This window comes from Ricinus communis, chromosome 3 (assembly GCF_019578655.1).
Source record: "Ricinus communis isolate WT05 ecotype wild-type chromosome 3, ASM1957865v1, whole genome shotgun sequence".
Lineage (NCBI taxonomy): Eukaryota > Viridiplantae > Streptophyta > Magnoliopsida > Malpighiales > Euphorbiaceae > Ricinus > Ricinus communis.
In genome coordinates this window covers 27,604,079-27,622,235 of record NC_063258.1, presented here as the reverse complement: position 1 = coordinate 27,622,235, position 18,157 = coordinate 27,604,079, and the positions used below count along the sequence as shown (strand labels likewise).

The following is an 18,157-nucleotide window of genomic DNA, read 5'->3' as shown; positions in this document are numbered from 1 at the left end:
CTCCTTAATTCCTTGTGGAATTTGTTATTTTACTCATTTATAAATTCATATAATATTATATCAAATGTGAAAATATTATCAATTTAATTATATTATTTTTTTATATCATATAGGAAAAAAGGATAGAGATGGATATTTGAACTTGAGATTCCGTTCAAATTTTATAAGAGTTTTCCCACTAAATTGAAGGCCAGTGATTTGTTTTTTATTCTTTGAAATCAACTTGACTAGTTAATTAAATAGATACTCTCTATGTGAAAACATTACAAAACTGTATAATTAATTTAATTTATAGAGCCAGCCAACTTAGTTAATTTTTTGAGAAAAGAGCCAACTAAAAGTAGTATTCTAGTACAGTGTTATATTGTTAACGTTGGCACGAGCATAAACTTGTCAGGTGACATCATTTTGTTGGATTGGGTTGCTTCTCAAAACCTTGGATGATCTTTTAATCTTATAAAGCAGAAACAGATAGGCACATTCCGTGGTTGTATTTTATTGGCTGTAGGATTTGGAAAATCTAAACTCGGATTTGCTTAATGATCATTATTGTTTTCAGTTAGGCATCTCTTTAATAATTTATATCTAATTATATAGTTTTCCTTTTTCACGTAGGGATTCGCTTGACAATTTTTATTGTATTGCATCCAAACATTTATTGAGTTAAATATGTTCTTTACATATATTATATTTATATTTAACAGCCATATCTGTTTTAATTTATTTGTCCGCAGATTTTTTTTGGAAGGAAAAGTTTTAGAAAGCTCTAACTATAAGATTTTTTTTTCCCTACAGTTTAGTATTTTTTTACTGACCATTTTGTGGAAATTTCTCATATTCCTTAAAACCTCCAAATAGAAAATACTTTTGTACCCATTATCAATCCATATAACATTTTCAAAAAATAGAACTTTGTCCGAAAAACCTTCAACCAATTCATCCACAAACAACCCTTATCCGTTAAGGAGTATGTTTAATCTTCCTCTCTTTCACAATGTTCTCTTACATATACCACTCAAGAGCAGTATGTTACTCTGGAGATTCTCACTTCCTTTATAGAACAATGGAAGAAACAGGGATACACACATCTTCATCTTGGAGCTGTCAGGCTCGTCCTCTCTTATCATTGCAGGATGGGTTTACCAGTTACGGCCCGTATGTCACTTTTGAACACCAGGTATCTCAGATACGAGCATGCAGTAATTGGAACTATTGTCACGACACTTGACACTGGAAGTGTTGTTCTGACTTTCTTCCCAAATTTTAATTTATCTCTTAATGATCCTTATTTGTCAACTGCACTCAAAGTTCAAGTCCAGATCACTGGAGCAAACTAAGTGACAGATGCTCTTTCTGCGACTCTGCGCCACCAGATTGTCTACAGACTTTAGGACCATGCCTTTAATCTACAAATCCTAGGCTTCCAAGCCACCTCTGATACTTTGTTTATCATGGCTGACTCTGGCAAAGTCCCTACAATAGTCCAAGTCCTAAGGCAGCTGGAAAGAGAAGAACTGCAGAAGTTAATTCCAACTGAATGGGTGACAAATTATAAGAAACTCCAGGCATCCCAAGCCAAACTTGTTCAGGCTACTGATCCTCTTTTTGTCACACAAAAGGATGGTACTGTGAAAACAATTTTCACAAAAATGGAAGAATCTTCTTCTGCTCCCTCTATTTTCCAAGCTTCGATGATTCAACCTGTGTCCGGACCTAGAGAAAAGATCCCCATTCATTCTTTTCAATCCTCTGGATATCATATATACCCTGCCAGGATTAAGGGACATTTCATCTAGGATGTTGACCCATGAATGTATAAATCAGGATGCACCTGCAGAGATGACCTCGATTTTGCTGAATCATGTTTTCAACATTCTAAGAAAACTCCAAGAGTCATATCTCGAGAAACTCTGTGTTCAGTCACGGAACCAAGACAAGATGACCGAGATCCAAACTGTCATTGGATTGGCATCCACAAAAAACAGAAAGAAAAGTAGGATAAATCTTATCTTCCTATGTATAAGGAAGCATTTGAACTTCTTGTAAAAGAAGGAAAGACTGTCCTTGACATTATCTTTGATGAGATGAAGGTACTTTTGGCTCAAAAGGGAGTTGTTTTTGGACAGAGGCCTCCTACTACTTGCAGACATGAGATTTACTCTCATTTGTCAGCAGCCCAACCACCCCAGACAATCCAAAGTTGTTTCATGTTCCAGCCTGAAGATTCCCCTCCCCTAGGGAAGTCAGAAAATAAAAGATCAGAGATCCTCCCCTCAAGGGTTACTCCATCAGGATCCATAGAGCCTCTCACTCCATCAGAAGAAGTACTAAATTGGCAGACCTCTAATTCCATAGTCCAGAATTCTTATTTAAAGAAGATTGATGAAAAATTGGATCAGGCTCTCCATTTGGCTCACAAGTTGGACCAGAAGTTGGATACCTTCTCTCAAGAAGTACTCCAACTATATTCCTCTCTAACCGCCAAATATCAAGCATTGGATAGAGAGCTTCGAGTTCTCCAACCGATTACACCAGCTTTCATCCAGAAGGAAAAAGAAATTACAAGGCTCAAAAGGCAGATTGATCAAATTGAACATGACCTTAGGAAAGATCAGTCTTCTACAATTCCTTCCTTTACATCAGCAGCCTCTACATCTTCTGTAATTGCTCCCTCGTACTATTCGATATTTCCTTTCCTTCCACAGCTAGAACAAGAGGAACTCTTTACCAACCCTTTGGTACTTTCTCACATCTCTACCCAAAAGGCTCCACAACCCAACAAAAGAAAATATCTCATCCTCCAGTCTCTAAAGAAAATAAATTGCCAGACCAATCACTAATCAGCCTTTATGATTCCGATTCTTTTTCAAATACCTCTGAAATGGTTAATATAACAGAAATTCTCATGAACACCTCCACTACTGAATCCAACCCAGAAGTAGTGGAGCCTGAAGATGGCACATAGGATGCACAATCATATTTTGTTCCTACTGGAGCTTCACACCCAAGGTCAATACCTACAACTGGAACGGGACCTTGGTTCACCTTTAATGATTTGCCTCCATCAAAATGGAGAGATAAACTTTCTGAATTTTTGGCATGGATTGATCTTCAAATGACTTTTGATGGTGCCACACTTAAAAAGGTTCTTGCTGAATTCGTAACGAGATTCACAGGCAGTTTAAGAGATTGGTTCCAATCACAGCCTGAATATACCATACTCCAATTTGTGACTTTGCCAACTCCATCAGCTGCGGTTACAGTCCTCCATAACCAGTTCCTTGGAAGTTATGATCTCATTATACGACAATAAAAACATAAATACTTTGATAAAAAATGTTGTTCGTTGAAAATCAAAGATTTGGAAAGACATTATTCTGCAATGTCCAAATTATATTATGTCAATGGAGGGCACGACAACGATGATACGTTGAAATATACTTTCATCACCTCATTACCAGATGAGATACAACCAGAAGTCAATAACATGATCGCCGTAACAAACAGGCCAGTTACCTCCATTACAATTGGAGAAATCTGACAGTTTACTCTCTCCTCTATCAAGAGATTATATGACCAACAATAATTATTCAGGAGACTGTCTCAACGAGATTTGATTATTCAAAAAGCCTGTAACAAAAGCCACCTCAAGATTAAATGCAAGTCCTCCAATTGTGCCTGCTCTAGTCACAAGAAGAAAATCAAACACTATTTTCAAAAATACTCTCGTGAAAAAAGTAAAGAATTTAGAGGAAAAAGGCCACGTAAAAAGAAATTCAGGTACTTTCGGAAAAAAGGAATCAAGGCAACAAATCAAAAAATTGCTACATCTGCCGAAAGAAAGGGCATTATGCTAAGGATTGCCCTCAAAATCCGGAAAAGGCAGCAAAGATGGTCCAGCAAGTTAGCATGTCCATGTCTCTACCAGGTTTATTTGAAGAAGATATAGAGTCTCTCTTATCAGAACAAGACGATCTCACTCTAGAAAGTCTCTTTGGAATAGAAGAAGAACATTCAGACTTTACTGATTCTTCAGAAGAATTCTCTTCATATTATGATGACAATAAAATTTCAATTTTCATGATCAGTCTTACCTGAAAAGAAGAGAAAGACATTCTGACAAATGTGATGCAGTACCCTTTTTCTCCATCTCCAGTTCCCGAGTTATCTCAACTTGCTACTAAGATTCCTCCAGTTTCTTATGTTCCTATACAAGTCTTACCTTCAAGGTATGCAAAACCTGTTCCAGTCATAACTTTCTTTGACACTGGAGCTCAGAGAAGCATGATAAATCCTGAAGTCCTCCCATTTGAATACTGAAAATCTCATATTCAGTTTTTCAGAGCGGCAAATGGCCAAACTTTTAAGACTACCTTGATCACAAAATAAAAAATCAAGATATAGTTCTTTCCTGATTGTGTGGTATGGACGTATATCATTGCTCAGATCTTCCAAATAAAAACCTCTTAATAGGTTTTGATGTTTATTATCAAGCTCAAAAGCTTCAAATTCTTCCCAATGGAATAAAGTTCAAGAGGCAATTTCGTCCATACACAGATACATCTAATCTGTTCACCATAGCAGAAACAGAACCACCATTCCTGCAATACAAGGAAAAATTCCTTCCTTTTTGTCCAGAATCCTATTCACATTTTCACCACCCTCTACCCTTGTGAAAGAATCCCCAGTTCTATATCAGCCTCCCTTTCAAGCTTAACGAAGACATCAATCCAACAAAAGCTACCCATCTAGGAATGTCTCCTCCAGATCTAGCTCTTGCCAGATCGGAATGCCTGACTCTGTTACAACAAGGCCTCATCGAGCCTACAACCTCACAATGGGCCTGTCAAGCCTTTTTTGTGGAAAAAAGATCTGAAAAACTAAGAGGAAAAAAGAGACTTGTCATTGATTACAAGCCTCTAAATCATTTTTTACAAGACAACAAATTTCCTCTTTCTCGCATTTCGAACCTAAAAGTTCACATTCAAAAGGCCCAATTCTATTCAAAATTTGATCTCAAAGCTGGATTTTGGCAATTGGGTATCCATCCTTCAGAAAGATACAAAATAACTTTTTGTATCCCAAACGCCCAATATCAATGGACGGTCATGCCTTTTGGGCTCAAAACAGCCCATTTTCAGTTCTAAAAAATAAATATAGAAATATTTGGGTCTATCCTTTACTCCTCTCTTATCTACATTGATGATATTCTCTTATTCTCAGAAACGGCTGAGGATCATCATCAACTCCTGAAACAATTCCTTGCTATCATCCAAAAGTATTTTTCAGATGAGAATCTCTCTGTAAAGCAAATTCAGCAATTTCTTGGGATACTAAACTATGTCAGGGAAGCCATACCACACCTATCCAGTTACACATGTCATCTTTCCAAAATGCTCAAAAAGAATCCTCTCCCTTGGGGAACATAACATACAACAGCTGTCAAGAGACTGAAAGAATTGGCTCACAATCCTCCACCCCTTACCATTCCGTCTACAGGACATCTTATCCTACAAACTGACGCATCCGATCATGCATTGGGGCAATTCTTCTTGAATATCTCAATAACAAGGAATAACTGTGTGGATATGCATCAGGACAATTTTCTCCATCAGAAAAGCATTACCATTCAACATATAAAGAAATTCTAGCAGTCAAATATGGGATAAAAAAGTTTGAATTTTTCCTGATTGGTCAACACTTCTTGGTCCGAATGGATAACTCTTCATTTCCAAAAATCCTTGAGTCCAACCAAAAGGCCTTACTAGAACCTCAATTATTGAGATTAAAATCATGGTTTAGCAGGTATGATTTTGAAGTTCAGCATATAAAAAGAACAAGAAACCTCATCCCAGATTTCTTATCCAGACTATCAAAGCCACGACCAAATCCCCAACCTATTGTCCTCCTCACCTCAACAGTTAATCTTCCGATAATCTTCATGGCCTCTTCGTCTTCAAAAAACCCTCTGCAACCTCCCTCACCACCAGACCTTCCTACAAGTCTCACAACCAAACAAGTCCATAATTTTGCTAAAAATATGATGTTTCATTATTTGACAATCATCCAACAGACTTTCTCACTACCCATCCAACTCAATTTCTTCTATCCAGATTACCTTTGGTGCTTAATCTATCACCTTTCACCTACTCATCCACAAATTGAAAGTGAATTATGATTTCTATGGTGTCTTTCCACAGTTTGTCATCATGCTATAGAAGTACCAGTCATGGACCTCCTATACTTCTTCAATATTGATACAAATGCAGGAACATATCCATGGAAATATCTCACTTGGTTCAAAACCCCATACCAATGGAAAAAGGATCTCCTCAAAATCATTCATGAAAACAAATTGTTCACAGATAATGACTTCAAGGCTTCAGGATATCATGCCATCTATATTCTTCACAAGCCTTACTTTAAGCTCTCAGAAGACACCTATGCCACCCAAAACATCTGTCATTATTGGAAAACAATTAAAATGCTCTTGCATCTTGCTCCTCCGCCAATAACAAGGGAATTGAAGCTCACTCTACAATTGAGAAATGATTTAGGAAGGACCAATATTTCTATACCACTTGTCTGCACTTACAATGGACCTGATAATCTATGGACTGAACACTCCATTATTGAACGATCCACTTTACCTATACTGCCGACTCTACTAGATGATCCAAGTTTGACCACTGAACAAAAAGATGCCATTATGCAAGATTCTCAGCCCATGGATGATGATAGTGGTCCGTAATGACTCATCCTTTTGCTGGAAATAAAGACCATCTCTCTCCTCCATAATTCAAAATATAAAGGTATAAAAAGATAAGATTCCAATCTTATCTTTTTCGTCCTATTAGATGTATTATTTTCTGCATGTGATATCTCTATGTAAGTGTATTATTTTCTGTCTTTTTAGGAGATGATAGAATTTATCTTTTTGTAAGTGGAAAATCTCATATTTTCTTCTTAGGAAGACATGTGTAAAAGATAAGATTCCCACCTTATCTTTTCTGTCTTATTGTATTAGGGCTCCTCTATATAAAGAGAAGTCTTGAGTAATGGAAGCAAGCAAGTTTTTTTTTATCAATCAAGAAATAAAATTCTCTCTTTATAGTTTTCTAAACTATTCATCTCTTCCTCTCGATCCTTTGGTTATGAGCTATTAGGTTACACGATCTGTTCTTCTATGATTCAAAAGGACTAACTCGGCTATAAGGATCCAAAAGAGCACAAAGACCTCTCATGGCAAAGCTGCCTCTATACGATCTTAGCTTGAGGATTTATCTTGTCTTGAGTTTACAGTATGAGAATCATTAGAATGAACAGCTCTCGGCTCCAATAAAAAAATTTATTTTTTATTTTCTAATAATTTTTACAGTCACAATGAAATAATCAAATTATGTTTTCATCTTACTTTTGTGAATTGATGAGAGTTTATATATTTTAATTGTAAATAAATTTTTTTTATTTAATAGTGAATTTGGATAAACAGATGACGAATTAAAGATATATGGAAGAAGATTCTTTGACTGCTAAAGTATCCGAAAATAAATCAAAGCCTTCCACTAATGAAAATGAATTTATTTTAGTTAAAAATTCGTTTAAGATCTTATTTTATATTTACTTTTTTTAATTGTTTGTTAATTTTGTTGATTAAATATTATGAATATTTTATTTTGTACTTTTTTATGGGAGTTAGTTTGCCTTCATTTAATGAAATTTGTTTATCTTCTATCATGAGTTATGATAATTTTGATTATAGTATTCAAAAGATTAGAATATTTTAAAGACTTATCAAATGACAATAAAATCAATATGTGGCTTAATATAGCCACTGAATGGAATGTGTTTCTTATCGTTGTACTAAACGTAGCTAAGATGCTGTATACAATGAATAGTAAGAGACGATACGATTATGGTTACCTTCCCTTTGCAACAAGCGCAATTCTTAGCGCTTCTTTGATAAAGAGATTGTTTTGTCGTATTGTTCTTCACTACCGGACCTGTGACAATTTTGAAGTATTAAGATTTGGAAAAACTCTTCACCGTAAACCACCGTCATATTCTGTGTTCCGTCAACATAATTAGTGAAATTTAGAGAAAAAGTTCATCTTTATTACAAGATTAATATGTATTTATTGAAGGTAGTTATGTTTTTCTTGTCTATTACAAATTGTACTTATTAATTATTTTTAATGAAAGACTTCTTTTATTTCAAAAAAGATATATTATATATTTAAATAATAAAAAGTAACATATAATTTAAATTTAATAATCATTATTTATAAATCAATCATTTAATAATTGATAGTAAATCGAGAGTAATAAAGAAGAAATTCTTTTATTTTTGCTGCACAAAAGGATACGAAATTTGTCACTAAATAAAAACATAATTAGAATTATTTTCTAATTAATTTCAACCTTTACTAAATGAGAATTATTTTCGTACTATTCTTCTCCTCTTCTAAAATATTTTAATAGAAACATAATTAGAATTAGTTCCCTTTTTTATTCTCTTCCTCTCCCTTTCAATTACCCTCAATCTATGCATAACATAAACTCTATTTTTATCATGTAATAGCAAGTTATTTACTCCTTAAAAAAAATATAACTTGTTTTTATATAAACAATAGGGCACAAAAAGAAAAACATAAAATTATCTACGTCATTTGGGATTATTTTCATTGAAACCAATCATTCTTTTAATTATCATTTAACTTGAAAAGATATTTAGTCTTTTTTATTCGAAATAAGGAATAGATTGAATTTATATTTAAATTATAATAATAAACACTTAATGAGAAATTTACTATATATGCTTCATCTTTTAATAATTTTTATATTCTTAAAGCATGGTCACTTACCACATTAAACGCATGCATCAATTAATTAATTCAGATTCGTTATTTACTAGTGCAGCCACTTTGTCAAGGTTGTTTGACCTGTTGATATGGTAAGAAGTTAGAAAATTTTATATTTATATTGGATGTCTAATTCACAGTACAGTAAAAAACTGATATGCATATATAAATATTTTATATTTTAATATTATTAATTAATATATATTTTATTATTTAAAATTAAAAAATATATATCAATTTAATATATAAATAGAAATATATATATATATATATATATATATTGAAATAGAAATATTTCAATTGTTATCGAAATATTGATCAAGACCTATAATTCTGCTATAAAGTCCCTTTTTTCTTTTTGGAACAATTGCTAACGTGTTGTTAATGCATTTCGCATCATTTTCTTGTCTGGAGGAATATTTGGCGGCTGTAGGACCACTGGTTGCCGAGTGAGGGCCACTGTTAGTTGCCATAGCTGACAGTCTCCAAGTCCGAGCAACGCTCCCTTAAATTTAATTATTTACTTGCGAAAGTTCCCTACAGTTTCCACTTCTTCAAATTTTGTGTTCTGACTGCTCCCTATAAATTAAATCCTATCTACAGAGATCATCACTTTCCTTCCTTCATATCAATCTTTTTCTTTCTTTCAGAGTTTTCAAAATGGCAACTGTATCTTCAAACTCCAAGTCCAACGCTTTCTCAACCTGTATAATTGATGTAAGCTTTGACATGGAGGAGTGTCTCACTTTGCCACATAATTTCTTGCATCAAATCTCAGTATCGAACTCTTTAGTGGCCAACATGCCAATGGTTTCTGTTTCTACAGAGGACGATGATAGTGTTTGTTCGGTGTGCATGGAGGGTTTTCAATCAGACATGGGCGGAAAGCAAGTTCAGTGTGGCCATGTATACCATGCAGCTTGTATCTCCTCTTGGCTCTCTAACAGCAGTTCTTGTCCTCTTTGCCGGTTTAACATCTTCGGGTCATGAACACTGAAAATTCTTTTTGAATTATATACTCCTTTCATTAATTGATTCATTTTTTGGTTTGGTTAAAGAATTTTCAAGAATTGGCAAGTGGGACACTGGAAACAGGCCTACTGGATAATTTACAGTTGACAACTCTGACCCTGCCGAGCTCTTCAAAGATCAAGTTAGTTCATGTTGTATGTACTGGCCTTTATACTCTAATCAATGAAATTAATTGCTACAATTTGTAAGTTGCCCCTTTTGCAATTAGTTCCAGTTTTGTCATAAATTCTTTTTTGATTCGTTTCAACTGTAAAATAGCTGATAAAAAAAGTGATTATGTAAGAGAAAATGCGATGTATTAATATTTCAATGGTGAATGACTAAATCAAAACTCAATTAAACTTTGATGATTGAAATAAACTAAATTAAAATTTTATAATGAAATTGAAAATTACTCCAATTTAATTTCACTGGTTCAAAAAAAGAAAAACCTACAAACATCTAGATTATAGAATGAAAGACTATCAGTCTATGATCACTAATGAAAATAAAATTCTCTTAGACGTGATTCTAAATTATCGTGATTCAAAGAATATCTTAATTAATTTATATAAAAGAAAAACAAAAAAACACTATTTTCTGTATTTTAGCAATTAGCATGAGCAACAGTCTTTTCTCTTCCTAATTTGTTTCTATCTAAATAATTTTATCAATATTTAATGGACAAAACGACTCAAATTTAAACCGGTAAAAACGTTTCACAAAATAAAAATATTAACCAACCACACTATCATTATTCTATGTTAGGTATTATCACAAAATGAAACATCTATACTGCTCAAGCATAATATTTGAAAAGAAATAGTACAGAGAAAAATAACAAAAGGAACATTAATTAATTTTTAAAATTAATAAATGAAAGATAGTTTATTAGATAGAAATTGAATATATCACTCAATAAATTTATATCGTTTATACCATTTTACCGTTAGGCAAACTAAACATTTATTATGATGTAGTATTATTTGTTTTAAATAAGTTGAAAAACATTAGTCCAATAAGAAAATAAAGAAAAAGATATTAAACTAAATTATTGAGATAGGTAATTATGAACAAAGAAAAGAAAAACATTAATCACATGATTGCAGCAACCTAATGAAGGGTATAAAACATTGTCCAAAAGACAACAATAGGAAACTCTAAGTCAAACATAGACATACAGATGAAGTTAGTTGGATGGTCTGATACCTGCCGCTACGTACCCTGTAATAGGTTGAATCATGGCGTTGAGTTGGTAGCTACTAATTTGAATTGTTAACGTTTCTAAATTTCAAATAAATTAAAAAATTACGAATTCAAAATCACATATTATCTAGATAAATGATTATAACATTTGATTTTATTTTTTTGCATATAAATTTGTAGATAAAACTTTTTATTTTCTTTGCATGTTTCAGTCCATTTGTGAATTCTCATATAGAAAGAGGGATGGTGACTATAAGTTATGTAATTTTGTGTACGAATTTCAATTTAATTTGCTTTTGCTATATTTTTCTAATTTTTGAATAATCTGTGATTCTTTATTTTTTTTTTTTATATTTTATTGAATATAATGTCTAAATTGATTTAATAGCAAGTATTTAATTTCCTTAGTAGAAAGTATAAATTCTTAAATGATATAATGACATGCATTAATGTACTTATATATCAAATTGTTATTAATTAAATTTTCTAACAATTTCTGATTTATAAAATATAGGATAAAACTTTGAATAAGAAAGGGTATAGGATAAAATTTCACTCCACATTCACATAGAAAACAGCAAAGCAAGCAATAATCTAGCAAAATATAGTATTCTAATTTGGTTGGACTTATCATCTCAATCAAACTCTGGCTTCATTTCCTAGTTAACCATAATTGAAATGCTGACTAAATTTATTTGAAGAAAAAAATTGGCTCAAAATCTTAAACCTACTTAATGATTGAAAATAAACAAAATCATTAAGAAAATAGAAAGAAAAGAATTTTGTAAGAAAAACAATGGAAGCATGTGTTTATTAGCTGAATGTCAAGTCCATTTAGGCTTTTAAATAAAGTTTCATAATTGATTTGGTATTGGCTAAAGATGATTGATGTTGGTCTATAAAAGAATAAAGGGACCTGTAAAACAAAAGAACAAGTCAAAGGAGAACGGAAATTAGAGCTTGAGAACATAACTTATCGAGTAAATAAATGTAATTTCAACTATTTTAATAATTTCTATTTAAGAGCTAAATAGATTTATATTTAAAAAATAATTAATATGTTTATCATACTTATTATTTAAATTAGTTAATTTAAATAAAATTAATTTTTAATATTTTAAAATAAAATCTAAATTTAAATTTTTTATATTAAATATTTTTATGTTTTATCAAAAAAATTAAAATAATTATTGCATATTATCATTGACTTTACTAGATCATCATTAACAACGTTGCTGTCAATATCATTAGTTTTAGTCAATATTTAGATTTATTTAACCTTTAAATAGAAGTTATAGGTCTATTTGTTGAAATTATTTAACTTTGAACTACAAGTTAGAGGGGTATTTGATAATTTGTCCATAAGTTATCTCCCTTATGTTTATATTAGTGCTTTTAGTTGCTAAGTCCTCCTTGTAACTGTCATAACTATCTTCATAAAATTTAAAGTTAATAGTTTTTATTAATACATTTATGTAACTTTTAATGGCTGAGCTATGAGGAGGCAGCTAAACTATCTTCATACTGATTCAAATTTTATACTATGTTAAAGTACATTCTATTTGGATATCAAAAACATTTCTAACCTAAGAATTACTGGGATTACTTTAAAATAGTTGCCCGTCTCACTTTTATTAATATTATGACATATTTGGATTAAAACAAGACATGGCTATAGCTAGCAAGTAAGAATTTTAAGGAGAAAATAAATGAATTTAGATATTGGAAATGAAATTATAGACTTTTGGATCATATTTAATCTAAAAACAATTATAATGTAATGTAATGTATGTAGCATATATGAGTCAGGCATGCTTCCGACATGATGCAAGGCCAAGATGCATGCAAGGGCGTAATACTGTCGCTATTAGTGATTTGTGGCAGTCAGGTTCATCCTGCAATTAAGATTTCTTTTATCAGCGAAAGACAACAAGTTCACTAACCCCAAAGGATGAAGGAACAGACACCATTATGTCTTAATGTCCTTTTTCACGCTGCCGCTGTATGCAAATGCCAAATGAAACTGTTGTCGGTCACAAAAACTGCTTAATCGTTGGTTCTTTAACTTAACTGATTAATTAAGTGCAAGTTGAACTTGTTGGGGACTTGGCCGATTCATGGCCACGGTGGTGAAGGGAATCTTTCTATGTAGTTTAAGTACAGATAGAAAATATGAATGGATTCGAACAAAGTCATCAGGACGGCCTACAAAAGGACATAATCATGTGGGGAAAGGAAGAAAACAGCAGAATAAATACACAAATATTAATCAACGAATTCTAAAAATATTTATGTATATGAACATGGCGAGCAATATATAGCTATCTTATACTAAAATAAGAAGAAATTGATAATTTATTATTGTTTAGCTACGACTCTCACTTAATAATATTAAAGGGCTGACTATATGTTAAATAAGGTGTAAATATTACCATAAAAGAAGCAAGAAGAAATTGAAGATCAAAATAAATATGATAGTTGAAGTTAAGTATTGTTTTCTTTTAAAAGAAAATACTTTTTTTTTTTTTTATATTAAATTTTTCTCTTATATAAATGGAAAACCGGATAGATAGGAACCGAATAAAAAACCGCCAAAATCTGAAATGGAAAACAAACAAAACCGGAATAAGAAGCACTATTCCAGGAAGTTCTGAATAAACCAGTGGGAACCGTGGTAAGGTGTATGGAAAAGCCAATTAAAAAGAGGCATAGCATACCAACAATCAAACGGTCATTACCTCATTTAATAATACATAATTTTTCTTTTTCTTTTTCCATATATAATCCCTTAGTTGGTTAGGTGTATGGTGTTGTGTTTGAGATGGTCTTAAACAACAATTAGGTATTTTATGGCGGCTGTGACTCTCAGGACAAAGTATTTCTGCCACTTGCATGAGCTACCATGTTAATTAAGGATATATGTTGTTCGGTAGGAACAGAACCTGCCCTTAAAAATTCTTTTTTTTTTTTTTTTTTTTTTAAATAAAAAGAAATTCTCTTCTCATATTTTGTTTCTGTTTTTCAAAATTTCGTCCTCTTTCTTGAGCCTACCGGTATTAAAAATACATACAACATATATATTATTAACTCTATATATTAAATTTTAAACCAATGTGATCTATGAAGTATATATTATTAAATTTCTAACTCGTATAAATGAGCTCATACTATTATTTTCTTCCTATTCAAACTAGAATTGATACTTTATAAAATAATAAGAAAATAAACAAAAGGCAGTAAGAACACACCAATTCTTATTTATTATCTTTTTTACTTTAGGTTGCACTTAATTCTTCGGTCTTTGTTATTTATTCTTTTTCCTTTAAGGTTGCACTCTTTCCTTAACTAAAAGCTGAATCTAAAAACATTTGTTAAAATCTTGATATTGTACATTATATATTTTATTGATATATGGTAATTTTGTTAATTTTTCACAGAATCAATTTCTATTTAAATGATTTATATTATTAATTTTAAAACCAATGCGATATATGAACTCTATATTATTAAATTTCTAACTCATAATATTATATTATATTTCTTCCTATTCAAACTAGAATTAATACTCTATAAACGTAATAAAATAATAAACAAAACAAAACAAAAAAAAAGGGAGAAAGAACACACCAATTCGTTGGTCTTTCTATTTATTATTTTTTCCTTTAGGTTCCTTAACTAAAAGCTGAATATAAAAATATTTGTTAAAATTTTGATATGTACTTTATATATTTTATTGATATATATGGTGACTTTATTAATTTATCATAAAAAGAATTTCAATTTAAATGATTTATATAATTAATTCAAAAGTCGACCGTCAAAATGCAAAAGCATGGTGGAGACTAGTATAAATAAATCAGCGGAGACGCTTTCCTTTCAATTTCCTTACCGGAGCACGTGAAAACGGTGAGAGATTGAAAATTACACAAACTTTGGGCTCTAAATTCCTCTATAAAAGGCACATCCATTTACATATCGCTTTCCACTATATCGATTTTCCACTCAATCTCCGCATCTCCGACTCTCTTATCAGACAAAGAGGTTAACTCTGGAAAGAGCCACTCTTTTAACATGGCAGCTGTATCTTCAAATTCTAACAGCACTTTCTCCACCTGCCTAATCGATGTTAGTTTTGACATGGATGAGGCACTGGCTTTGCCACCAAACTTTGGGCATCAAATATCAGAATCAGACTCTTTGGTTGCTGACATGCCAACAGTAACTTCAACGGATGATCATGATGTTTGTTCGATTTGCATGGAGGGTTTTCAGTCACCGGGTGTCTGTGGAAAACAAGTCCCTTGTGGCCATGTTTATCATGCACCTTGTATCTCCTCTTGGCTTTCCAACTGTAATTCTTGCCCTCTTTGCCGGTTCAACATCTCCGCTACTGGGAAGTAATTACATTTTTTTTTTTTTCTCATTTATTCATTTCTGAGTTTTCGATTGAATCTGTAACACTTTCCCTCTTTGCCTGCCGATTCAACATCTCTGCCCAAATACAAGTTCTTTTGGGCATCGGCTTCATTTTAATTGATGGGTATTCATATTGAATTCTTTTTCATTTTTTCTGGTAAGGTATATATATTTTTATTTTTCTTTATAAGAATACATATATCCAATTTTGTTTATATATGTTTTTTTTGCTCTACCTTCTTATGTCGTGGATTGGCAACTGAGAAACGCACCAAAACTTTACCATTTTTTTTTACAGTGTTTTTAATTTCCATTTTCTTTTTATCAGTAAGGTGAAATTTGAGAGTTAATGATCTCTTTACACTAGGCTAAGTAGATGGTTCATTTTCTATTACAAGTGTCATTATTCGATCAATAAATAATTTTTCTTATTTTTGCTTAAATGAATTCATTAAACCAATCAATACTGAATGAGTGGATTTAGTGTTTTACTGTAGTGATAAACTAAGTTTATTTTCAATAGAAAAGGAAATAATAGAAAAAAAGAATGGTAAATCAGTCAAAATTCTCATATGCAATCATTAAGCTTAGGTGATATTAAAAATTTCGCTATTATATCCAAAACAAATAGTAACTGATGGAGATGGGTATGATTTATTTTTAACTGTCAAGAGCGGAAGAGAATTTGCATTTGAACACGAGAGGGTCGAGGATGGGCAAGAAAAGTTGAAAGTGGCAATCTAGTCATATTTCTAAAAGTCGTCCTAAATTATCTTATTTGATAGCAAAATTCAACGTTGACCTCTAATATTTAAATACCAGACTTGGGTTAAAGTTAGATAACTATTAATTTATATAAAACTTCTCATTTATTCTTCTTTTGTCTTAATCAATTTCTTTACACACAAGGTATTTCACAATTCACCCAAGAATAAGAATAATTTAAAATCGAAATATATAAAAAAAATGTTTTAAAAGCATGGATTCTCTCTTTTCTTTTTTAAACCAATTCCTAATTTTTAAGCTCAATACCCCAACTTTTTGGATAAATCTAAGAGCTTTTATGTTTGATTTATACATTTGAATCATCACCTAAATGCAAGTCATTTTATTGTTCCTAATTTTAAACAGAAAAGGTTTTACCATTGAAAGACTTACTAAACAAAGTGACAATGATGGTGCGGATATATAATAGACATCGGACGAGACTAAGTCATAAAAGGTAAAAGAATAAATAAAACAAATACTCAACAAACAAAAGTAGGGATTATTTAACTGGGAATCTCACCAACGCCCCCCCAAAGAAAAGCGAAAGAGGTAATCGTGTCTTCTACAAATGCATGCACCTCTACAGGTGGGTCAAATTATTCAAATCCTAATATCTCCTTTACTTTTTTTCTTAGGATAAACATAATTTATTATTATTATTATATATATATATTAAAATTCCATCCATACAAATCATGAACTACTAATACTAACTAGTTTTCACCAAATAATTTTTGAGATATTTTATTTAGTTGGCACAATAAATAAATAAAATATTTTGCATGTTTTCATATATTCACAGCGTCAGCATAAACTTTTCTGCTCCATAATATAATACTTTTTGTTAGGGGCGCTTACAGCGTGAATAACCAATATTTTAATATTTTTTAGATTTAATTATTTATATCTGTTAATTCATCAACCAACATTAACTGTTTGAGTTTGACTTCATAATTAAATGTTACAAGTATATCTATATAAAGGAATATTTTTAAAAATGAATCCATACTATTTATATCTTCATTCATATTAAATGCATTGAATTCAATTATATTTTTAAAATAATTGTACTCTGACGTTTATTTATAGTTTTGAATTGATTTAATAAATGTTATGGTCCAACTATTATCAAAATGAATATGAATTATTGGGATATAATAAAGTATTATTGCGTTCTGTATTCAATAACTTTTTGCATCTTTTTCCAGCGAACATGAATTATTCCAGTAAAATCCCAACAAATATCATTAGCAGGTTAATATCAGTCAACCCACCATAATTAAACTATTAAAAGGATCAGGCTGCACCTTGTAATGTATCTAAATCGTTCTACCCTAAAGTGTAAACCGTTAGGTATGATTCCAAAATTAGTTTTATATCCATAAAATTCACTTTAGATTTTATGTCGGACGGGTGTTTATTAGGCACGCTGGGTTTGGTTCAGACAATTATTAATAAACTTTCAGCATTTAGAATTAGCTTAGAGTTTATACTTTTTTCTTTTTTTAAATTTAAGTTTGCTTAACCTTTTCTAAATGCAGTATAAAACTCTCTTTTGCTAAACGTTTTTATTATATATTATGATTTCTTATATATATATAACTTTTGAAATTAATGATAAAATAACAGGACAGCAAGCTAATAAACATATTGGTCCAATTTTGTATATTTATCCACAGTCTAATAAATTAAAATGTTAACTATTGACATTCTTTTCTTAATTTTCTCAATAAATCATGATTTTTATTTTTGTTATAGCAATAAACTATAATTTTATTATGTTGAATTTATGGTCAATTGTTAAAATCCTAATGCAAACTCGTTAATAGTCTAATCTGTAGGTGGGCTAAACTACAAAATTTCAGATCCAGCTAATAAGCAGATCGGACGAGGCT

At 31.2% G+C, this 18,157-nt stretch overlaps 2 protein-coding genes across 2 annotated transcripts; both read left to right on the top strand.

Annotated features, from left to right (window-relative positions):
- The first annotated feature begins 9,521 nt into the window (after positions 1–9,521).
- LOC8268293 (E3 ubiquitin-protein ligase RNF181) lies at positions 9,522–9,851 on the top strand. The gene has a single exon (XM_002514181.2). It carries the CDS (start codon positions 9,522–9,524, stop codon positions 9,849–9,851), a length of 330 nt encoding a protein of 109 aa, XP_002514227.1.
- A 5,298-nt stretch (positions 9,852–15,149) lies between these two features.
- LOC8268294 (E3 ubiquitin-protein ligase RDUF1) lies at positions 15,150–15,479 on the top strand. Its single transcript, XM_002514182.1, has one exon. It carries the CDS (start codon positions 15,150–15,152, stop codon positions 15,477–15,479), a length of 330 nt encoding a protein of 109 aa, XP_002514228.1.
- Positions 15,480–18,157: the final 2,678 nt, after the last annotated feature.